At 55.6% G+C, this 18,846-nt stretch overlaps 1 protein-coding gene across 1 annotated transcript; it reads left to right on the forward strand.

Annotated features, from left to right (window-relative positions):
• Positions 1 to 1,758: 1,758 nt before the first annotated feature.
• Positions 1,759 to 18,274, forward strand: TNS4 (tensin 4). The gene is made up of 12 exons (XM_054593629.1): positions 1,759 to 2,179; positions 7,849 to 8,272; positions 9,372 to 9,796; positions 12,093 to 12,179; positions 12,498 to 12,623; positions 14,028 to 14,120; positions 14,216 to 14,293; positions 15,335 to 15,406; positions 16,262 to 16,430; positions 17,108 to 17,176; positions 17,467 to 17,493; positions 18,020 to 18,274. The coding sequence occupies exons 1-12, from the start codon at positions 1,759 to 1,761 to the stop codon at positions 18,159 to 18,161; spliced, it is 2,133 nt and encodes a 710-aa protein (XP_054449604.1). The 3' UTR covers positions 18,162 to 18,274.
• Positions 18,275 to 18,846: the final 572 nt, after the last annotated feature.

An 18,846-nucleotide genomic window follows, 5' to 3' on the forward strand; every position in this document is an offset into this window, starting at 1 on the left:
TGCTTCCTAGGGTTGTGGAGGAGAGTTACCAGATGAAACACCCAGAGATCAGCATCTGTCACATGGTGGATGCTTCATAAATGGGAGCTATTATTATTTACTCTTACGAAGCTGTTATATTCTAGGCAAGCCCTTATGTCTAAGTAGTATTTAGAGCTCGCCAACTGCCCTCACAAGCAGCACCTCATTGGTTCCATGTCTCTCTGGGGGAGGGTGCAGGCCAGGAATCCTTATGCCCACCTCACAGATGAGGACGCTAAGGGTCAGATCACACCTTAAGGAACTGTTGGAGCTGGGAATCAAATCTGAATCTTCAGGCTCCAGAGTCCACATTTATTTCATTTGCTCCAGACTGGTCTCAACACCTTTTCCAGCACTGGGGGTCTGACTCTAAGGCAGTGAGCGATGGAAGCGTCTTGGAAAAAAGGAGAAGCAGAGGTGGAGAGTATCGGGGACAAGCGATGAGGCTCAGGGCAGGCAGTGATAATGTCCTGGCTCCTTACAGCTTTCTTGGCAGCCTGAGTCCCAGAACCTCTTACCCCCTACCCAGCCCCACCTGCGGCAAAGTATTAATATGTGACCTTATGATTAGACAACAGGAAGGACTTTCCACAGTGAGGGAAATGAGGAAGTTGAGGCATCTCTTTCTGGGATGAGCCCCCAGGGAATGAACACCCTTTGATGATGTCACTCCCCAGCTCAGAACTGTTCTGTAGCTCCCCTTTACCCCACTGAGCCCAGCCTGCAAGTCTCTGCAGGATCTGGCCAGCCTGCCTCCCCCGCCCCATCTTTCCCTCCATCTACCCAAGATGCACCCTGTTCCAAGGTGCTCAGTGACGCCTCCTGATCTCCCCTGTCTGTCAGGCCGCTGAACACCCACCTCCTCACCCCAACCTGCCCGGCCAGCCAGCTCCTGCTTTTCCTTCTCGTCTCCCTTTATACATGTTCCTTCCTCCAGGAAGTCCTCCCTGACCTCCCCACCAGTGCCTACAGAGCCCCCTCTGCTTCCCCTCCTCCCTAGTGTAACTGTTTATATGATTGCTCACCTGCCACTGGTCTGGTTCACACCCTGGCCCACGTGGAATAGAAGCTGAATGCAGGGGCTCTGCCATCAGGCCTCCTGGGGTCCATTCTGCTCTGACACTTGTTGGCCACTTGCCGCTGCGCAAGTTATTTACCTCTCTGGGTCTCCAGTCTCATGTTGTAATATGGTATAATTATAATATTACTTCATAGGGTGGTTATGAGGATTTTAAGACTCTGTGTGTAAACACCAGTACCTATGCACACAGTCATTACTCAATAAATATTAGCTAGAATTTAATAAATAAGGTTGATACCTAGTAGATATTTAATAAACTTCTATTGAAGTTATTTTATTTAACAATAACTTGCATAATGTTTAGTATGTGCCAGGCTACTCTAAGCATGTTACAAATATTAACTCATGTGACAGATAAGGAAACTGAGGCACAGAGAAGTTATTTAACCTGCCCAATGTTATACAGCTAGTAAATGGTAGAACCAGGAGGCAACCCCAGGGAGCCTGGCTCCAGCATCTGTGCTTCTCAATGAATGAATAAATGTGCCTTTGTTTGGGGGGAGAGAAGGCAGTAGCTTCATCTACAAAAGGTACTCAGCTCCCACCCCTGGCCTCTTTCAGGTCCTGGGAGCTCCTGGTTGGCAAGTGACGTCTCTGGGACAGAAGCGAGGCTGGTCGGAGGCCGGGGATAAAGCCCCGGATCACTGCCCCCCACCATGTCGCAGGTGATGTCCAGCTCCCTGCTGGCAGGAGGCCACACTGTCCATTTGGCTCCCTGTGAGGAAGCCAGGAGGGCTCTGCACCCAGCCCCCAGCCCCAACCTGCCGCCGCAGTGTCCTTACTATACCACACAAGGCTGGGGGGCCCAGACTCTGATGGCCCCCACGCCCTGCAAGGAGCCCCACCACAGGCTCCAGCAGGCCCCGCAGGCGGGAGCCAAAGCCAGCTGCCTCCTGCCGTCCCCGGGCAAGCAGGCCGCGGCAGCCCTGGACGACCTGGACTCCTACATAGACCTCTCCCTGGAGAGCCTCAACCAGATGATTCTGGAACTGGACCCCACCTTCCAGCTCCTCCCCTGGGCTGAGCCCACCCAGAGCGCTTCCCCAAGGAGAAAGAAAGAGGAGCCCGAAACCCAAGGTAAGGGGCAGGGTCACAGCAGGGAGCAGGGGACGGGTCTCCTGGGGAAGGACTTGTCTACAGAATCTGGAGCAGGGGGCACCGTCTTGCTGGGGGATGACAAGCAGCCTTAAACAATTTGCTTAACTTCTCTGTTTTCCCTGTGTAAAAGGGATAAATACGCGTTTCCCTCACTATCCACTTCTATTTGGCTCCTGAGTTTGGAAAGTGATGGGTATCTGTTTTATGTGATTTTAATATATATAATGATAGATATATATATATGTATATAATGTTATATCTATACACATTAGTGTATTTAAATATATATTTATATATATTTTGTACAATACCATACATTATAAATATCTATTTATATTTATAAATATATATTACATATTTATAATACCATGCATTATTTTTACATATTTTTGTATAATGCCATGCATTATTTATATACAAATATATATATATGTATATATAGTACAATGCCATGCATTATAAATAAGAGCTCAATACGTGTGCAGTCCCAGAACCTTGCTATTCTATGTTGTCTCTCCTTAGGTCCTAACCTGGCCCTCTTAAAAACTCTGTAGGATTCCTAGCTGAACCCCCGTCCCTGTGCGGGGGAGTGTCCCCCCGGGCGGGCCCGCGCTGGGAGGAGAGGGGCTGCGGATACACAGGGCCCCTTTGGCTTGCGATGGCAGCCCTGCTGTCTTCCAGCTGTAGCTGCTGGTAAAGGTTGAACAGTGGCTTCCTGGTGGGCCGGGGGAGAGAGCCTGACCTGAGGCGTTTGCCAGTTTCCGTGGTATAAATCCTCCCCCCATGGCCCATTTCAAGCCACCGACATGACGTCACTGCATGTGGCCTTAGAAGGAGATACACAGCAGCAGGCTATTGTACAGTGTTGATATACACCAGACCAGTGCAACAGATGTAAATCACCTCAAGCGTATGTATAAGTTGCAAAAAGTAGTAAAATCGTTGGGATGTGATGAATTTTGAATATTTATTACTTCTGTTTTTAATATGTCAGTTTATTGCAATTTTATATAATTTAATTGTTAATAATGGCTGAGTTTAGCAACCAGCCTGACAAAATCCTGAAAATTTAACAAGCAGCTGCCCTGAGCTGGTACGAGCCACCCCAGTACACCATCGAATCCTAGGGGATCTAGAAATCCCTACCTCTGACAGCAGTTTCCCAAGCAAGAAGTTTTCAGTGTACTTTGAAAATGAAGGTCAAGGAGCAGCAGCCCCATTTGACAGGCTGGAAGACTGAGGCTTCCAGGGATTTAAACAATCAGCGTGGGCCAAGGAGTGTGGTTAGGATTAAAGATGGGATCCATGAGACTTTCCACTTATTGATTGAGCCCTTAGTTTACCAAGGCACTGTGCTGAGCACTTTTTAGTAGAACCTTTAATCCTCACAATTCACCCCCATGAGGTCACTATTTTATCCTCATTTTATGGATGAAAAGACTGAGGTTGAAAGGTTTGAGGAAGGAGCCGATCTAGCCTAACCACTGGGGTCAGGCAAACCTTCCCCAAGCTGTTTACTCCACTTCTTTGTGTCTCAAATTCCTCATCTGTAAAATATAAATGAGTTCTTACCTCAAAGGGTATTGCAGGGATTAAAAGAAATAACACTCGTTGGGTGTTTATCACAAATCCTGACACGCTGTGTTATTATAAATGGTGGCTGCTTTATTAATCGCTAGGGTTGTGCCTGGGACCAGCCCCAGGGCAGGTTCAGGCTCTGGGGTGAAAGGGAGTCCCGGCCCAGGTCCCCTGGCGCCTGGGCGCCTGACCTGCCTCTGTTCCTCCCACTGAGCTTTGCCTGCCAGGCCTGTTAAAAGAACTGCCTCCAGCTCTCCAGAGTCATTCTGCTTTTTAAGGCCAGTCTTGGGCAAGCCTCTGCAGGGAAGGTGGTGGGGCCTAATTACCAGTGACAAGAGCAAGGCCAGGACTTTAATGTTCCTGCCCCAAGGCAGCGGTTCCACACACTCAAGGCCAGCGGTGGGGGCGGGGAGTGTTGAGACCAGTCTCTGGGGAGCCCCCACATGTATGAGGTGGGGACACTCACGGCCAGGCCCTCCCTCCAAGGGGCTGACGGGCAGTAGTCTGTGTTCTCAGGTGCCCTGGCCACAACCTGCCATCGTGGGGATGTGCCCACCTGACTCGGGCACTCAGAAGGCAGCCGTGGTCAGAGAGGCCTGAAGAAGCTGCCCAGCTCTGTCCTAGCCCCTTCAGACTCCTTTAGTCTGCCCTTGGATACCTGCGATGTCTGGGGAACTCACTCCTTCCTGATCCAGCTCAGCCTGGTCGGCTCCTGTTAGAAAGTTCTGTGTGATCACTCAGAAGAGCGAGTGTCCACATGTCACTGGCCTAAGCTGCACTTTTCTTGTGCATCTTCACCTCCCAAATCCCTCCCCTCAGACCACCAGTACTGGTAACAAAGCAAACGCTCCCTGGCCCGTGGGCAGTGCAACTAAATCTGGGCACCAGGTGAGTTGCCTGGCGGCCACGTGCATTCCACGCAGAGAACCTCCCTGCATTTGCAGGTCTCATCCTCCCAACTTTTGGGGTGTTGAAGGGGAGACATTCTATAATCGCGGTGCTAGCAGATGTTTGCTCTTGCTCTTCCCGCACTTGGCAGAATTAAAAAGTAAACATTGATGGTCCTATGCGGACCCCTCCCCTAAATGCGGGCAGGGGCAAAAGTAGGTTTACTGTTCGTATGGGAAATAATACAATAATCCATAAAAAATAATAATACAAGAATAAACTCTGTGCTTCACGGACTCACAGCCGCCCCACCCTGTTCATACAGAAAGCCTTTGGTGACGCATGAGTTGTGGAAGAAATTGCGATAACCTCTCTGCCCCCGCCTCCTGCTCACCTTCCTTCAGGCTTGGGGGCGGGGGGTCTCGCCCCACAGGGGCTGTGCTCCTGGAAGGAAACACCACGTTTCTTTATCCTCCCTCCTGCCCCTCCTCATCTTTGGAAGAGGTCCTCACATTTTATTTTCCAGCAGTTTCTGCCAGGCAAGACTGTTTGCCAATCCCAAGTGAAAGGTGCCTACATGCTGTCTCTCCTCCCCCCACCTACGTGACCCCACCCACCCACTGGTGCCGGCTGCTCAGACTTGCCCCAGGGGCCTGTAAACAGTGACTGCACCAGGTGCTGGCTGGGGGCCTCCCCCTCCCCCAGCCACAACCACCTCCCAGCAACAGCAGGAAGTGACTCACAGCTCCCCGACTCCCGCACTGTCCCCAGGCTTGCTCCACCCCCAAGCAAGGCCTTTGGTGAGTTTGGGTAACCCAGTAAGGAGGTGGCCCAGAGCCCCCCCACCCCAGACCAACAGACCCTCCCCGGAGCCGCCAAGCGCCCTCTCACAGGACCAGGCCTCGGGAAAGCGTCCCCAGGAACCCCTCCTCTGGAAAGAGGTCCCGATTCAGAGCACAAGAGCAGAAGTCAGGTTCCCCTGCTCCCTGGCTGTGTGGCACCAGACAACTCACTTAACCTTGCTGCGCCTTGATTTCTCATCTGTGACACGGAATTCATAATATTTCCTGCTTCAATAGAGTTACCGTGAAGGCTGAATAAACTAATACAGGTAACGTGCCTGTAACAGTGCTGGCACATGGCGCTTAGTAAATACCAGCCTTTATTAAAAATTGTGCAATAAATGTCAGCTCCACTCCCCTATTTCTCTGGGCCTCAGTTTCCTCCTCTATAAAAGCCATGCCTGCTGGCACTGGGCATAAGGACTGTTGTGAAGTTTGAAAGGATTATGGGTATAAACACTATAAAGTCCCATAAAAATACAAGTTGTGCTTGCCAAACTTCCAGAAGAATCCACCCCATTCCAAGACCTCATTTCTTTCAGAGCCCACAGTACACTGTGCCAAACAGCCTCTTGCCGTCAACAGTGGGACCCACGCTTTAGCCAGCAAGCATTAACCATCTGGCCCATACGGCCCCCAAAAGCGGGCGGGTAGAAGATGCTCCTAGAAGCCCACCACGGGCCAGACTCCAGGCTCCATTCATCCGCGTACTTTATCTTAGCACAATCATGGGAGGCTGGTTTTAGCTCCCCACTTCGCAGATGAGGAAACTGAGGTTCAGAGGGCTTGGAAAGCTTCCTGATGCCTCTTGGCGGGAAAATGGCTATGCCGGGGCTCACACCCAGGCCTGCCTGACGACAGAGCCAGTTCTTTGCCTCCACCCCTGGAGCGAAAAGCCCAGGTCAGCCTGCCAGCCCCCCTCCTCTGATGCAATCCGGCACCCCAACCCCGGCCCAAGCAGGCTCAGGCAGAGGCAGCAGCGGTGAGCAGAGCCAGAGGCCCTGCCCCGGGGCGGGCTGGGGCAGGCAGGGACTCTGGAGTCACAGCGGGCGGGGTGCGCATGCCACAGCCCAAGTAGGTGAGAGGCCAGCAGGCAGGCGCTGACGGTGCAGTTTCCTGCTGACTCTGCCTCAGTTTCCATCCCGGGAAGCCAGAGGCGGGGCTTGCAGCCCTCGGTAACCCCCACTCACCCCCACCTTTACTGGAACAGCACCAAGGGACAGCTCTTCTCCCCCAGGCCAGGAAGAGAGATGTCCATCCTCACCATGGGTAGAACCACAGGGCGCCCCATTCCAGGGAGGAACACAGTCTGGGGACAAAAGTCCGTGTGCCGCCACTGGGGAATTTAAGAGCTCGAGTCAGCAGCCCGGGCCAAGTTTGATAACCGGTTGCTGTGCACCAGCTACCAGCACGGCCCTGGACAAGCCCTGCCCTCAGGGAACTCCTGCGCTAAAGCGGAGCTCTCGCACCTGCAGTGGACCCAGACCCCCAGGCTCCTGTTAAAACTGCAGATTCTGATGCGATAGGCCTGGGGCAGAACCTAAGATTCTGCACATCAGACCAGCTCCCACGAGTGGCAAGTTGCTGGGCAGGGACCATGGGGATGATGTCAATACACATTGAAATCACCTGGGGAACAAAAGAAACAACCTGAGGCCAGAGCCCACTCCAGAGACGCTGGTCTGATGGGCACAAGGCGGGGCCCGGGCATTAGGACTTTCCAAAGCCCATTGGGTGATTCTTGGGTGCAGCAAGGCCTTCACTGTAGGTACAGACAAAGAAACAGCTTTCGCACGCCCAATCTGCGCGCGAAACATCAGGAGACAGCAGGAGATGAGACTGGCGTATTCTATTAAGCGGTCATTTCAGCCTGGAGGGTGGGGCACACACAAAGGGCTTACTATGTGCCAGGCACAGCAATGGGCCCCCTACATTCATCTCATTTCATCCTCACTGTAACATCAAGAGGCTTAATACAGTTATCCCATTTGACAGGTGTGGAAACTGAGCTTCTAGGTGATGAAGCCATTTAGCCAAGCTCAGACAGTGAGTGGCAGAGCCTGATTGGAGACCCAGATCTGCCGACTCCAAGGCCCGTGCTCATTCCATGGCATCTCCCCACCCAAGGGAAGATGTCCCAAAGAGTGTGACTTTGGCACGGGCCCGGAGGGTGGAGCTGGGTGCTCATTCTGATTCCAATGAGCTTCTCTTTTCCGAGCCTCAGTTGTCTAGTCTATATAAGAGAAGGGGGACCAAGTTGTCTTCCTGACGCTTCCAGTGTTTCTGTTCTGTGGATCCAGCCTCCCGGGCCTCACCAGTGCTCTGCTTCTCTCCCCAAAGACATAAAGTACATCGAGGTGACGTCCACCAGATCGACGTGCCACGATGGCCACCAGCGCTGCTCCAGCCCATCTGTCAGCCCGCCTTTCGGCTCCCCGCGCAGTGGCGGCCTCCTCCTTTCCAGAGATGTCCCCCGAGAGACTCGGAGCAGCAGCGAAAGCCTCATCTTCTCTGGGAACCAGGGCAGGGGGCACCAGCGTCCTCCACCCCCAGCTGGGGCTCCGTCCTCTCACCCCCCGCCCTCCCCTAGCATCGCCATCCCCTGCCTGAGGAGCAAGGCCTCGGGCCCCCAAGGCTTGGGATCCCCGCTGAAGGCTTCTCCAGGCTTGGAGAAGGGACTCGGGGGCCTCGGCCCACAGCAAGGCAGCAGGGTCTCCGTGCTGTCGGCCAGCCCAGCATCTGATGTCAGCTACGTGTTTGGAAGGTAGGTCACTCCCACGATCGCTTCTTACATTTCCTGCACAGCACACACACATACAGAGAGCCTAAAATTGGAGAGAGGCCCCCTGCGCTGCGCAAAATCTGGGAAGGCACCCAAAATAAGAGAGTAGATGTTCTCTTTTATGCCATCACAGCCATTGGGATCTCAAGCCTTCCATGTAGAATATGATTCAATATACAAAGATCTTAACTTATATCCACCTCTTGCTGTATTAATGTGCCCACCTGCATCCTTTCCAGCCCTCATGCAATCCATCTCAAGGGAGGGTTTAAAAAAATAAAAACTAAAAAAAAACCCAAAAAATACAGGATGTAAATAGACTTGAGGGGCCTGAGGTGAACCATTTTAAGAAAGAAGAGACTCCATCCTCCCTGTTGCTGGCAAAACCCGGCAGGAGGGAGGCAAAGCTGCCTGGCGTTCTCTACAATCGCCCAGCCCCATTCTCCGCAGACCTCCCAGTGGAGCTGCACACACCGTCTCCCTCAGCCCCGCCCCGCCCAGGAAGACCAAACCACAGGACCTCTGTCCCCTACACCAGTTCCAAAGCCTCTGTGCCAGGCACTCCCTGGCAAGGAGACTGGAGTCCCACAGCCATGCCCACTGGCATGGGCCTGAGAGCTCAGGGAGAGCCTGGCTGGGGGCAGAGCTGGCCTCCTCCCCCAGCTGGCAAATACCCTCTGCATTAGACGGGACGCGGTCCAGCCCAGGTCTGGCCCCTGTGCAGGGCTCGTGGGAGTGATGGGGAGGCTGGTGCGCCAACTCAGACCTGCCCCGCTGGGAAAGCTGAAGGAATCCGTCCAGTCTCAGTCCTGTGATCTGTGGAGGGTCAGCCCCTTTGACTACTTCAATTGATCCAAGACTCTACAGTGGAGGGGGGGACATTTCTCTATCCTTCAGCACCCCTTGGGGATCAGGTAGGCATGCCTTTTGCTCTAGGCTATAGGGAGTGGATTCTGCAGTATTTTATTTGGCCAAAGCCATAGACACCCCGGTCACTAAATGAGAGAGCCTGGCTCTGGTCCCTGAGTGCCCACCTCCGCACCCTGACACTCTGCCGCCCTGCTGCTCTCTCCCTGTGCAGCAGCCAGTCACTCCTCCGCTCCAGCCTCTCCAGCCAGCGGTCATGCTCTAGGTCCTTGGAAAGCCCAGCCAGCTCTTCCTCCAGCCTCCACAGCCTCGGCCCAGCGTCTCTGTGTACGAGAGCCAGTGACATCCAGGTCCCCAGCAATTCTACCCCAAGCACGGGCCAGCCCAGAGCAACCTGTTCCCCACCGTTGGCCAAGGAACATGCCAACAGCTGCCCCCCATCCATCGCCAACTCCATGGTGGACATACCCATCGTGCTGATCAACGGCTGCCCAGAACCAGGGTCTCCCCCACCCCAGGGGACCCCAGGACACCAGGACTCTGTCCGATCTGGGGCTACTTCTGCCAGCCACCCTTGTCCAGCCAGCAGGAGCCACAGCCAGACCCCACCGGATGCATCTCCCACCACATCCCCAGAAGGTACGGGTAAGCCAACACGCCCAGCATTGTAAGCTTTGGCTGGGGGGAACAGACAAAGCACCAGTGGGTTTCTGCAATAGTCAGTCAACACACTGATTGAGTACCTACTGTGTGCCAAGCACCATGCCAGGGAGTGAGGAGAGACGAAAACATTCTAGAAAGAGAGACCAAAACCAAGGATAACTATAGAGTTGATAAACATGGGGGTAAAGAAATATTCAAAGCCTCATGGGGTCATAGAGGGAAAAGTGAGCCTTTCAGTCTGGAGAACTGGGAGGACTCCTCAGAGGAAGTGACACTTTCGCTGGGTCCGGAACACGGGTCAGAGGTTTGGGCCAGAGCAGGAGAGGACGGGCATCTCCAGCCCTGGGAACAGAGTCCACAGTCAGGAAGGTGTGGAGCACATGGCATGTTTAGGGAATGACTGGAATGTTGGGCGCCGGGTGAGGTCAACGATAGCGTAGGCCCAGACTGTAAAAGGCCTTGAACACCTAGCTAGAGAGCAGGTTTTACCCTTTAGGCAATGGGAGAGCATCAGAGTGTCTCAAACGGGAGGGAGGGGGTCGGAGACACGTCAGTAGATCGCCCTGCCAGATCAATTCCATACAGGGCCTGGCCTGGGCAGGGAGGGTGGTTTCTATGTGGTTCTGCCTGGGCTTTTATCATGAAGTGGTCCAGACAAGTCGAGATGGAGCCTGAATGGGCGGGGGCAGGGGGGGCGAGGAGACGGGAGAGGGCCCAGAGACCCTCGGGCAGTGGAAGCAGCAGGCTTGATGACTAAACCCGGGGGAGAGAGAGGGTGAGCCAGTCAGCCCTCACTCTGACGTGGGTGGGTGGGTGGACGAGCAGACAAAAGGGGAACTGGCAAGGGAGACAATGCGTTCCAGTTCAGACAGCTAAAACCACACAACGGCGAACACCCTCTTCCGCGGAGCCCGCCACTGCAGGCATCCAAAAGAGCAAAACCAACCAGAGCCCAAAGCAGTAAACAAGAGGCCATGAGCAGGGCCCCTGCAAAGCCACAGGGACGCTGGCCCTCCTTGCTCAGCCATCTGCTTCCCGGGGCTTGCTCCTCAGCCCTCCCTGGGCCACAAAACGGGTGTCAAGGTGACTCCTGGCCGCGGGGGTGCAGGGTGGGGGGGATGAAATACTGACTCCCGCCGGCTGCTTGATCCCACTCGCGAAGCCATGTCGACGCAAGCTCGAGAAACGACACAATGTGTATGCCTTTGAATCTGCTCTGTTTTCCTACGACAAATCATCAGCAGATTTCAGTACAGTTTTTGTGAGTTACTCTCAGCTGGCCACCAAACACACCTTTTCAAGATGCCTAAATGAAGAACCATTGCTCTCTGCCTTAGGGACCCAGAAAATCGGCATTTTGGCATCTCAAAGAGCACATTTACTTAGTGTGGCGGTAGCCCTACTCTGGTTTGGTGATGCCCGGGATTATTACTAATTATACCCTGGAATCTTATTAGATTCTGCAAAACAGTCACACAACAAAATTCATTGTAACTTCACAGGCTATTGGCGCATAAAGACCCTCCGGGGTTTTTGAGTTCTCTCCACCCTCTCTGAGCTTTAGGAGCCGAAAGCTTGTCCCACACCAGTCAGGAATCCCATTTCCTGACCCCTGAGCACACGCGTTGCCGCCCAGATCTTCCGTTCCCCTCCCTTCACCTTTTCCTTCATTTTCTTTTCCAAACTGAATAAATCCCTAAAGAACATGAAGGATTATTAAGGAGGAGAGTGTGAAATCAAACAAATGATGCATCTCAGAATCCCTTATTTACCCCTTGTTCAGTCCCCCGCGGGCGACACTAGCTTTGAGGAACTCTTTCTCATTAAGTTGAGATTTTTTTTTAAGATTTTAATTATTTATTTTTAGAGAGAGGAGAAGGGAGGGAGAAAGAGAGGGAGAGAAACATCAGTGTGTGGTTGCCTCTCACACGCCCCCAACTGGGGACCTGGCCCGCAACCCAGGCATGTGCCCTGACTGGGAATAGAACCGGCGACCCTTTGGTTCACAGGATGGCATTCGATCCACTGAGATTTTTATCTATTCCAGCTTTTTTATTCATTACCAAGGATACAAGGGAAGACTCCTAAATCCTAGATGCGCCAAACCCTGAAATTCTTCTGATGCATTCTGCCTCTTCAGGCAGTTGGAGATACAACGTGGTTGGGGCAGGAGAGGGTGGGTTGAGTGGGACCACTGGGCAGGGCATGGGAGAGGGTCTCTCAGCTCCCCTCTGTCCAGCCTACAGGGCTCCCCTTTTCTGTCTGTCTCCAGGTCCTACCAGGGACATGCAGCCCACCATGAAGTTTGTGATGGACACCTCTAAATACTGGTTTAAGCCAAGCATCACCCGAGAGCAAGGTAAAAGAAAACACAGTGTTTCAGGGGACAAGTGACGCAGGAATCAGGCCTGGGTCCTGCAGTCAGGGCCCTGGATCATGGCAGAGAGGGGAACGGCAAAGGGCAGACCCAGGGAAGGGGGTGTCCTGCGACCTCACGACCCGAGGAATGAGGGGCGGTAGCGGCAGTGGTGAGGATTACGCAAGCAAGAGCAAGGGCTTCCTGGGAACCAGAGGTGGTTCTGCAACATCTGCCCCATGAAGACCCTATGGGGCTGGTGCATGAAGGTTGTCCGGGGGGAGGGGGTGGTAACTGTCTCTGACCCAAGGATTGTTCCAGCAATCGAGCTGCTGAGGAAGGAGGAGCCGGGGACATTCGTCGTGAGGGACAGTTCTTCATACCGAGGCTCATTCGGCCTCGCTCTGAAGGTGCAGGAGGCCCCCACATCTGCCCAGAACCGATCAGGTACGCGCCTGTCTCTGTACCTTCTCGGAGGCCACGGGGTATGTGGGTCTAGTCCCAGCTCTGCTGCTGCTTGCAGGGTGACCTTGGGCCGGGCCCACAATGACCCTGGGGAGGAGGGCCCGCCTCAGCCTCCCCCAGCAGCCTTCAGCCCTGGGACTCTGTGAGAAGCTCCTTTCACGGCAAGCCTGAGCTGTCCACCCCCTCCCCGCCCCCCACCATGTCCCCAGATTCCCTGCTTTAATGTCATGGTGGGAAGAGGGAAGAGGAGGAGGAAGGTCCCAGCCCCTCTCCAGGCTGCTCTCTTCTGGGGGCCCACCTCCCTCCAGACTTATCACTAGGGGGCCCAACGTAAAAACCCATGTGTGACAGCTTATCACGTGCGTGCCCGTGGTCTCGCACACGCCACACACATGGGTGGGACGTGCGCCCTGACCCAGGCACTGCGAAAGGCTCCAGGGTGCCTCACTGAGGAAAGAGATTAAAAACAGGTCACTACAGTATGAGGTACCTGGTCGCAGTCCCGCCCTAAACCCCAAGATTACAGCTTTCATACAACACACAGATGAGGTAACAGAGGCTCCGAGAGTTAGCAGACAACCCCATGGAGCAAGCAAGTGATAGCGCGGAAACCCAAGGATGAAAAGCCAGCCGGATTTCTCTGCCCTGCGCCTCTGGGGCTAAATAAGAAAGTGATGCCTGGGGTGCTGTCGGTTATCAAGGAAGCCTTGCCAATGAGCCCAGAGGAGAAGGGAGCTGTGGGTTGGTGGGGCAGGAGCAGAGGGCATTGTTCACCCTCCCGGCCAGCTCGGCTCCCGCAGGGACCGCCTGGTGGAGAATCCTAGGCGCCTGGGAGAGGGTGGGGAGGGGGAGAGAGAAACCAGGCGGAAGAGTTGAGATTTGATCTAAACCATCCCTGAGAGTTCTTTTTTTTAAAGATTTTATTTATTTTTAGAGAGAGGAGAAGGTAGGGAGGAAAAAAAAGGGAGAGAAACATCGATGTGTGAGAGATACATAAATCGGTTGCCTCTCACACACCCACAACCAGGAACCTGGCCCACAACCCAGGCCTGTGCCCTGACTGGAAATTGAACTGGTGACCTTTTGGGTCACAGGCCAGCACTCAATCCACTGAGCCACACCAGCCAAGGCCCCTGAGAGTTCTTGGGACCAAGACAAAGGTCTCCTGAAGGGAGCGTCACTGGATGCAGAAGCCTCTCAGCAGAAGTGTGGGCACCTCCTTTGCGGGAGGCCTGAGAGACGGGATTCCTACCTGGAGTCCTAGACGCGGGAAGAGGAAGGAACAAGCACACCTCTGGATGGACCCGGAGGAGGCGGGTCAGGTGTGGCCGACAACGGGATCTGGACCTCTTATCCACACACGCGCTTGCTTCTGTCTTTGTCCAGGCGATGACAGCAGTGACTTTATCCGCCACTTCCTCATTGAGTCTACCGCCAAAGGGGTGCATCTTAAAGGAGCAGACGAGGAGCCCTACTTTGGTGAGCCGGCAGGCCCCTGGGTGGGCCCGGCCGCCCTGGGCCGGGAGGGAGGTCCGGGGAGGCCTTCTCACGCAGGACCGCCTGTTTCCTTGCAGGGAGCCTCTCTGCCTTTGTGTGCCAGCATTCCATCATGGCGCTGGCCCTGCCCTGCAAACTTACCATCCCGCAGAAAGGTGGGTCCAGGCCCCGAGGCGGCAGCGGCGGGGCCCCGGGTCTGTGTGTTCTCACTGGAAGGGCTCCTTGTGGTCACGTCTCGCCCGATTTATGGATTATTTTAGTGCCACAGTTAAAAGTACATACTCTAGGGCCCATCAATATCTCCACTTCCAAGCTATGAGAATTTGAGGGTGTTTATCTCTCCGAGCCTCAGTCTCCTCATCTATGCAATGGGGACAGCTGTCATCGTACCCACTCATCGGACTGGTGCAGGAATTAAATGACTCAGGCAGGGCCGTTAGCAGGACGCCTGGCATAGGGCAGATGTTTAATAAACAGTAGCTTTCTTTGAGAAAATGAAAGGTACATAAATCAGCGAGCTTGGGGAGGCTTGGTTTTTTTCCCTCCCAGGTCTAACATTAACTGGGGACTCCCTTGCTCATTCCTACGTCACCTCACACCCTGTGAAGCAGATGTTGCTGTTACCCCCATTTCACAGAGAAGCAGGGTTTGGAGCATTAAGTAACTCACCCAAAGGCACTCAGAGCCAGGCCGCAAGCCCTGATCAGGAAGCCCCCTCCAGGGTTTACAGCCCAGCCGCACCCCCGAGCACCCCCCGCCCTGACGGAGCAGGTCAGCCCACAGGAGGAGCAGCGAGGGGGCTTCTGGGAGAGGAAGAAAGGACAGGGGTGCGCCTGGGGAAGGGAGGGCAACAGTCTCCCTACTTGGCGGCAAAGAAAGGCCTGGGTGGGCGTGAACTGGAAAGAAGTGAGGGGTCAGGGGCTTCCAAGGACCAGGTCACTGCAGCTGTCCACGGGCCCGGAGGAGTAAGGAAAGGAAGGATGGATCAAAAGGCTTGCAAGCTGGGCGTTGGGGAGCCCGAAGTGGCCCCGTTTGCCTGATTATAGTAATCACACCTGGTTTCTCAGCCCAGTCACTTCCTGGAGGTGTGGGCGGAGGTGGAGATGTTCAAAGGGATTAATGAAGCCTGTTCCTCTGAGAGGCGTCCATTCACTCCACCCCGGCCCCTCGGGGCCTGTTCCTTTACTTTGGCCCAGAACTGGGAGGTGGAGACGGAGCCTCAGACCCCTCTGCAGACAGCCGGGCGTCCTGCCTGAAGAAATCTGCGGGTAAGTGGTACGTGGGGGGCTCCAGGTTGGCTGTGTCCCTGGAGGGCACCTCCCAGCCCTGCACGCACACACGTACACGCATGTCCACACGTGTTTCTCATCACAGCTTTATTTCTTCATCTTTAACAAGGTGCCACATTCCTCCCCTTCCCCGTAAACCGGGAGATGAGAGGCTGCAGGCAGAGGGCCAAGGGGAGGAGGGGCAGGGGAGGAGGGGCCCGGGGAGGCTTACACCCCGTCCGGCACACACATGGGCACGTGCAGACGTGCTGGGATCTGTTTGGACCTACAGTACCTGTTCTGGAGGTCTGTGTCTGTGGTCCTCTGTGGGGTCCTGAGAGCTTCCACAGGGGAAAGGTCCCTCCTCCTCACATCCAGAGGCCAGTCACAGATCAGCACCTGTCTGAGTGACAGCTCATACTCTGTGCCCCTCCGCCCAGCAGCCCCCTCCCCATCCTTGTCTTCTCTCTCTTCTCAACAATGAAGCAGGGCTCCAAGGGCGGGTGGAGATGGAGGCAGCGCCTGCCGTGGGTCTGGACAGAAGGAAGCTTTGCCTGAATGTCCCTATACACAAGACCACCTTCCCTCCCTTGTCCCTCACGGGAGGGCCAGGGGCCAGGGCAATGCACAGCAACAGATGATCCCAAAGTCCTCTGGGGTCGCCCGCAAATTAGAGTCCCCACCGCCATCTCTGTCTGTCTGCCTGGTGGCTCAAAGAGGAGCCCTACTGGATTTCTGAAGCAGAAAGGCCACTCTGGCGCCTGGCTCTGGGCAGAGCGGGGACCAGGGCCTGGCTGACCGCCGCCCGTCCCGCGGGTCCTGGCAGGGCTCCAGCGCAGTGTCTGCCTCCCACAGGCTGCCATGCCCTGTACCTGAGCTCTGTGAGCGTGGAGACTCTGACCGGAGCCCTGGCCATACGGAAGGCAATCTCGGCGACCCTGGAGAGGGACGTCCTCCCCACACCCACCATGGTCCACTTCAAAGTCACCGAGCAGGGCATCACCTTGACGGACCTCCAGAGGAAGTAAGGGACTTCCCTCACCCTGGGGCTGCAGGGCTGGGCAGGGTGAGCTGGGGGGCACGGCCACGGTGGCTCTGGACCCATGGTGAAGGCAGAGTTCAGTGTCCTGGACCCAATGGGGTCAGAGAGATGCTGAGTGACTCCGGGCGAGTTCTGTGCCTTCACTGAGTCTGACGCCGATGACCTGCCAAAACCCCCTTTTCCTGTGACGGATGGAGATGGAATCAACCAGCACTCGTTGGGCATCGATTAAGTCTGCACCCACCGCGAGAACATCTGCCAGCCAGGCTCTGGCTGACCACTGGGACTCAGGGGGACGAGGCTGCTCCTCCCCTGGGCTCAGGGATTTGCAGTCTAGCAAGAGCCTGGTCCTGGGCTGGAAAAACAAGAGACGACCAAGACGTAATTCCTGTCCTCAAATAGTTAAATGACACGGCGGGCGGGGAGGAGAAAGGGGCTAGAAAACCCCAACATGTAGGACAGGCGCATGGCAGGAGCGCTCCATGAAAGGACAGAAGTGCAACCTGCGCCCTGGGAGGCCCCTCCGCGGTGGGCAAGATCGCAGCGGGCTGCAAGGGGCCGGCCGGGAGGCTGGGAGGGCGGGAAGCTGGAGAGGTGGCGGCAGACATGACCCTGGGACCGGCTCTCACCGGCTCCCCTGCTCCCCTGCCTCCTCCCAGGCTGTTTTTCCGGCGCCATTACCCGCTCGCCACCCTCCGCTTCTGTGGCATGGACCCTGAGCAACAAAAGTAAGTGCAAGTCTGGCCAAAGGAAGGAGGCCCTCCAGAGCCCAGCTGCCCACCCAAGTGTCCTTCTGGCTCTGGGACTGGAATCCCAGACAGAGCCTGTGACCCTCCGTGGCCAAGGGCAACAGAAGGAGGGGCATGCGGGATGCGGAGCCGGTGGGGACAAAGCAGGCCATTCTCTACCTTGCTCGCCGGCCGACGGGGCGGGGTGGGGCGGGGGGCGCGGCTGGGGGCCAGGCCGAGGCACGGAGCAGAGCCCCAGTACTCACTGCTGCCCCTGCTCCTCCCCACAGGTGGCAGAAGTACTGCAAGCCCTCCCGGTAAGGCCTTTCTCTTTGCTCAGCCAGTCACCAGAAGAGGTCTCCCTGAGACAGGGCCTCCCACCCAGCATGCAGAAGGAATCCAGAAAAGATGGGCCCCCCCCCCCCGCCCCGGTCCTGACCTGAAGAGCCCATGGTTTTGATGGGGGTGGCACAGGCCCGGGCCCACAGGGACTCTCCAGTCTGAGGAAGGAGGAGGGGCTCTAACCTCAGGGAGCCTTGGTCTGTAGGGAGTCTCCAGGCTGATGGCCAAGACACATCTTTGCCCTCCCCACTCTCATGGGAAATACGTAGGTCCCATCCCCAGGGACCCCTATTTCAAAATGAGGAAAACCCAGGTCTTGAACTCAGGAACCTCCCATTCTGACAGGGGAGACACACACACCCCCTTTGCAGAGAGCTCTTGTCATCATACTGAGGTGGCAGGGCGCTTGGCCAGGGAAGGGGCAGGGAGAGGTTTGGGGGGCTGTGTTCCCCCCGCAGCCTGGGATCCCCCCTCCTCATTCACGCTGCCCTCTCCCACCAGGATCTTTGGGTTCGTGGCCAAGAGCCAGACCGAATCACAGGAGAACGTGTGCCACCTCTTCGCAGAGCATGACACGGTCCAGCCCACCTCACAGGTCATCGGCCTGGTGAGGGCTCTGCTGCAGGACTCGGAAAGGGCGTAGAGGGGAGCCCCCCGCACGTGTCCCCGAAATCCGAAGGGACTTGCTCAGAATCCCCTCCACCCTTTGAACAAGCTGCTGTAGCCGACGGACCAATGCACTGAACTGAAGGAGACTGGTACTAAGTTGACACCTTTGTACCCACCATGACCTTCGGCAGTGACCTTCATTCAGACTCCCTGGGCCTCGGTTTCCTCCTCCAAGAAAGGAGGCCAGTAGGATCTGCTGTTCTTCCGAGACTTTGGCTGGCATCTGCACAAGCTCCCTGAGATCCTGAAGCTCCTCCACGTCTGAGGACATCTGGCTCCATCAGCCTGGACGCTAGAGACCGGTGCCCCTGTTTCACGGCCAATAGCAGCGCTGGGCCGTCAGACCGAGGGGTCTGGGAGCGGATGGATTGGAGGAGGGAGGACCGAGGCCGAGGTGGGCTGACTCTCTGTCCCTCCATATCTGCTCCTTCCCCACTTCCCTGAAGGCTTCCTGGGCAGCCGTGCCCAGGACAAAGCTGGATCCCGCGCCCCGGTTCTTCCAGCCAGGGGGCCAGGCTGTCAGAGCGGCTCAGTCGGGGCGAACTTGCCCCCAAGGTCAGAGCGCGCCCAGCTGTTCTCACGGTCGTGATGTCTCATCCCCTCCACTGCAAATAAGTGTCAAAGCCCCATCTTTTCTTTTAATTGTTTGGTAAGCAAGT

Source organism: Pteronotus mesoamericanus, unplaced genomic scaffold (assembly GCF_021234165.1).
Source record: "Pteronotus mesoamericanus isolate MK-2021 breed Mesoamerican mustached bat unplaced genomic scaffold, CSHL_Meso_final scaffold_476, whole genome shotgun sequence".
Lineage (NCBI taxonomy): Eukaryota > Metazoa > Chordata > Mammalia > Chiroptera > Mormoopidae > Pteronotus > Pteronotus mesoamericanus.

Bases quoted from the DNA above. Each gene is read 5' to 3' on its own strand.
- TNS4 (XM_054593629.1), top strand. From the start codon at position 1,759: ATGTCGCAGGTGATGTCCAGCTCCCTGCTGGCAGGAGGCCACACTGTC. The intron at 16,431-17,107 runs GTAAGGGACTTC...GCCTCCTCCCAG, and splicing joins TTGACGGACCTCCAGAGGAA to GCTGTTTTTCCGGCGCCATT. The intron at 17,494-18,019 runs GTAAGGCCTTTC...CTCTCCCACCAG, and splicing joins AAGTACTGCAAGCCCTCCCG to GATCTTTGGGTTCGTGGCCA.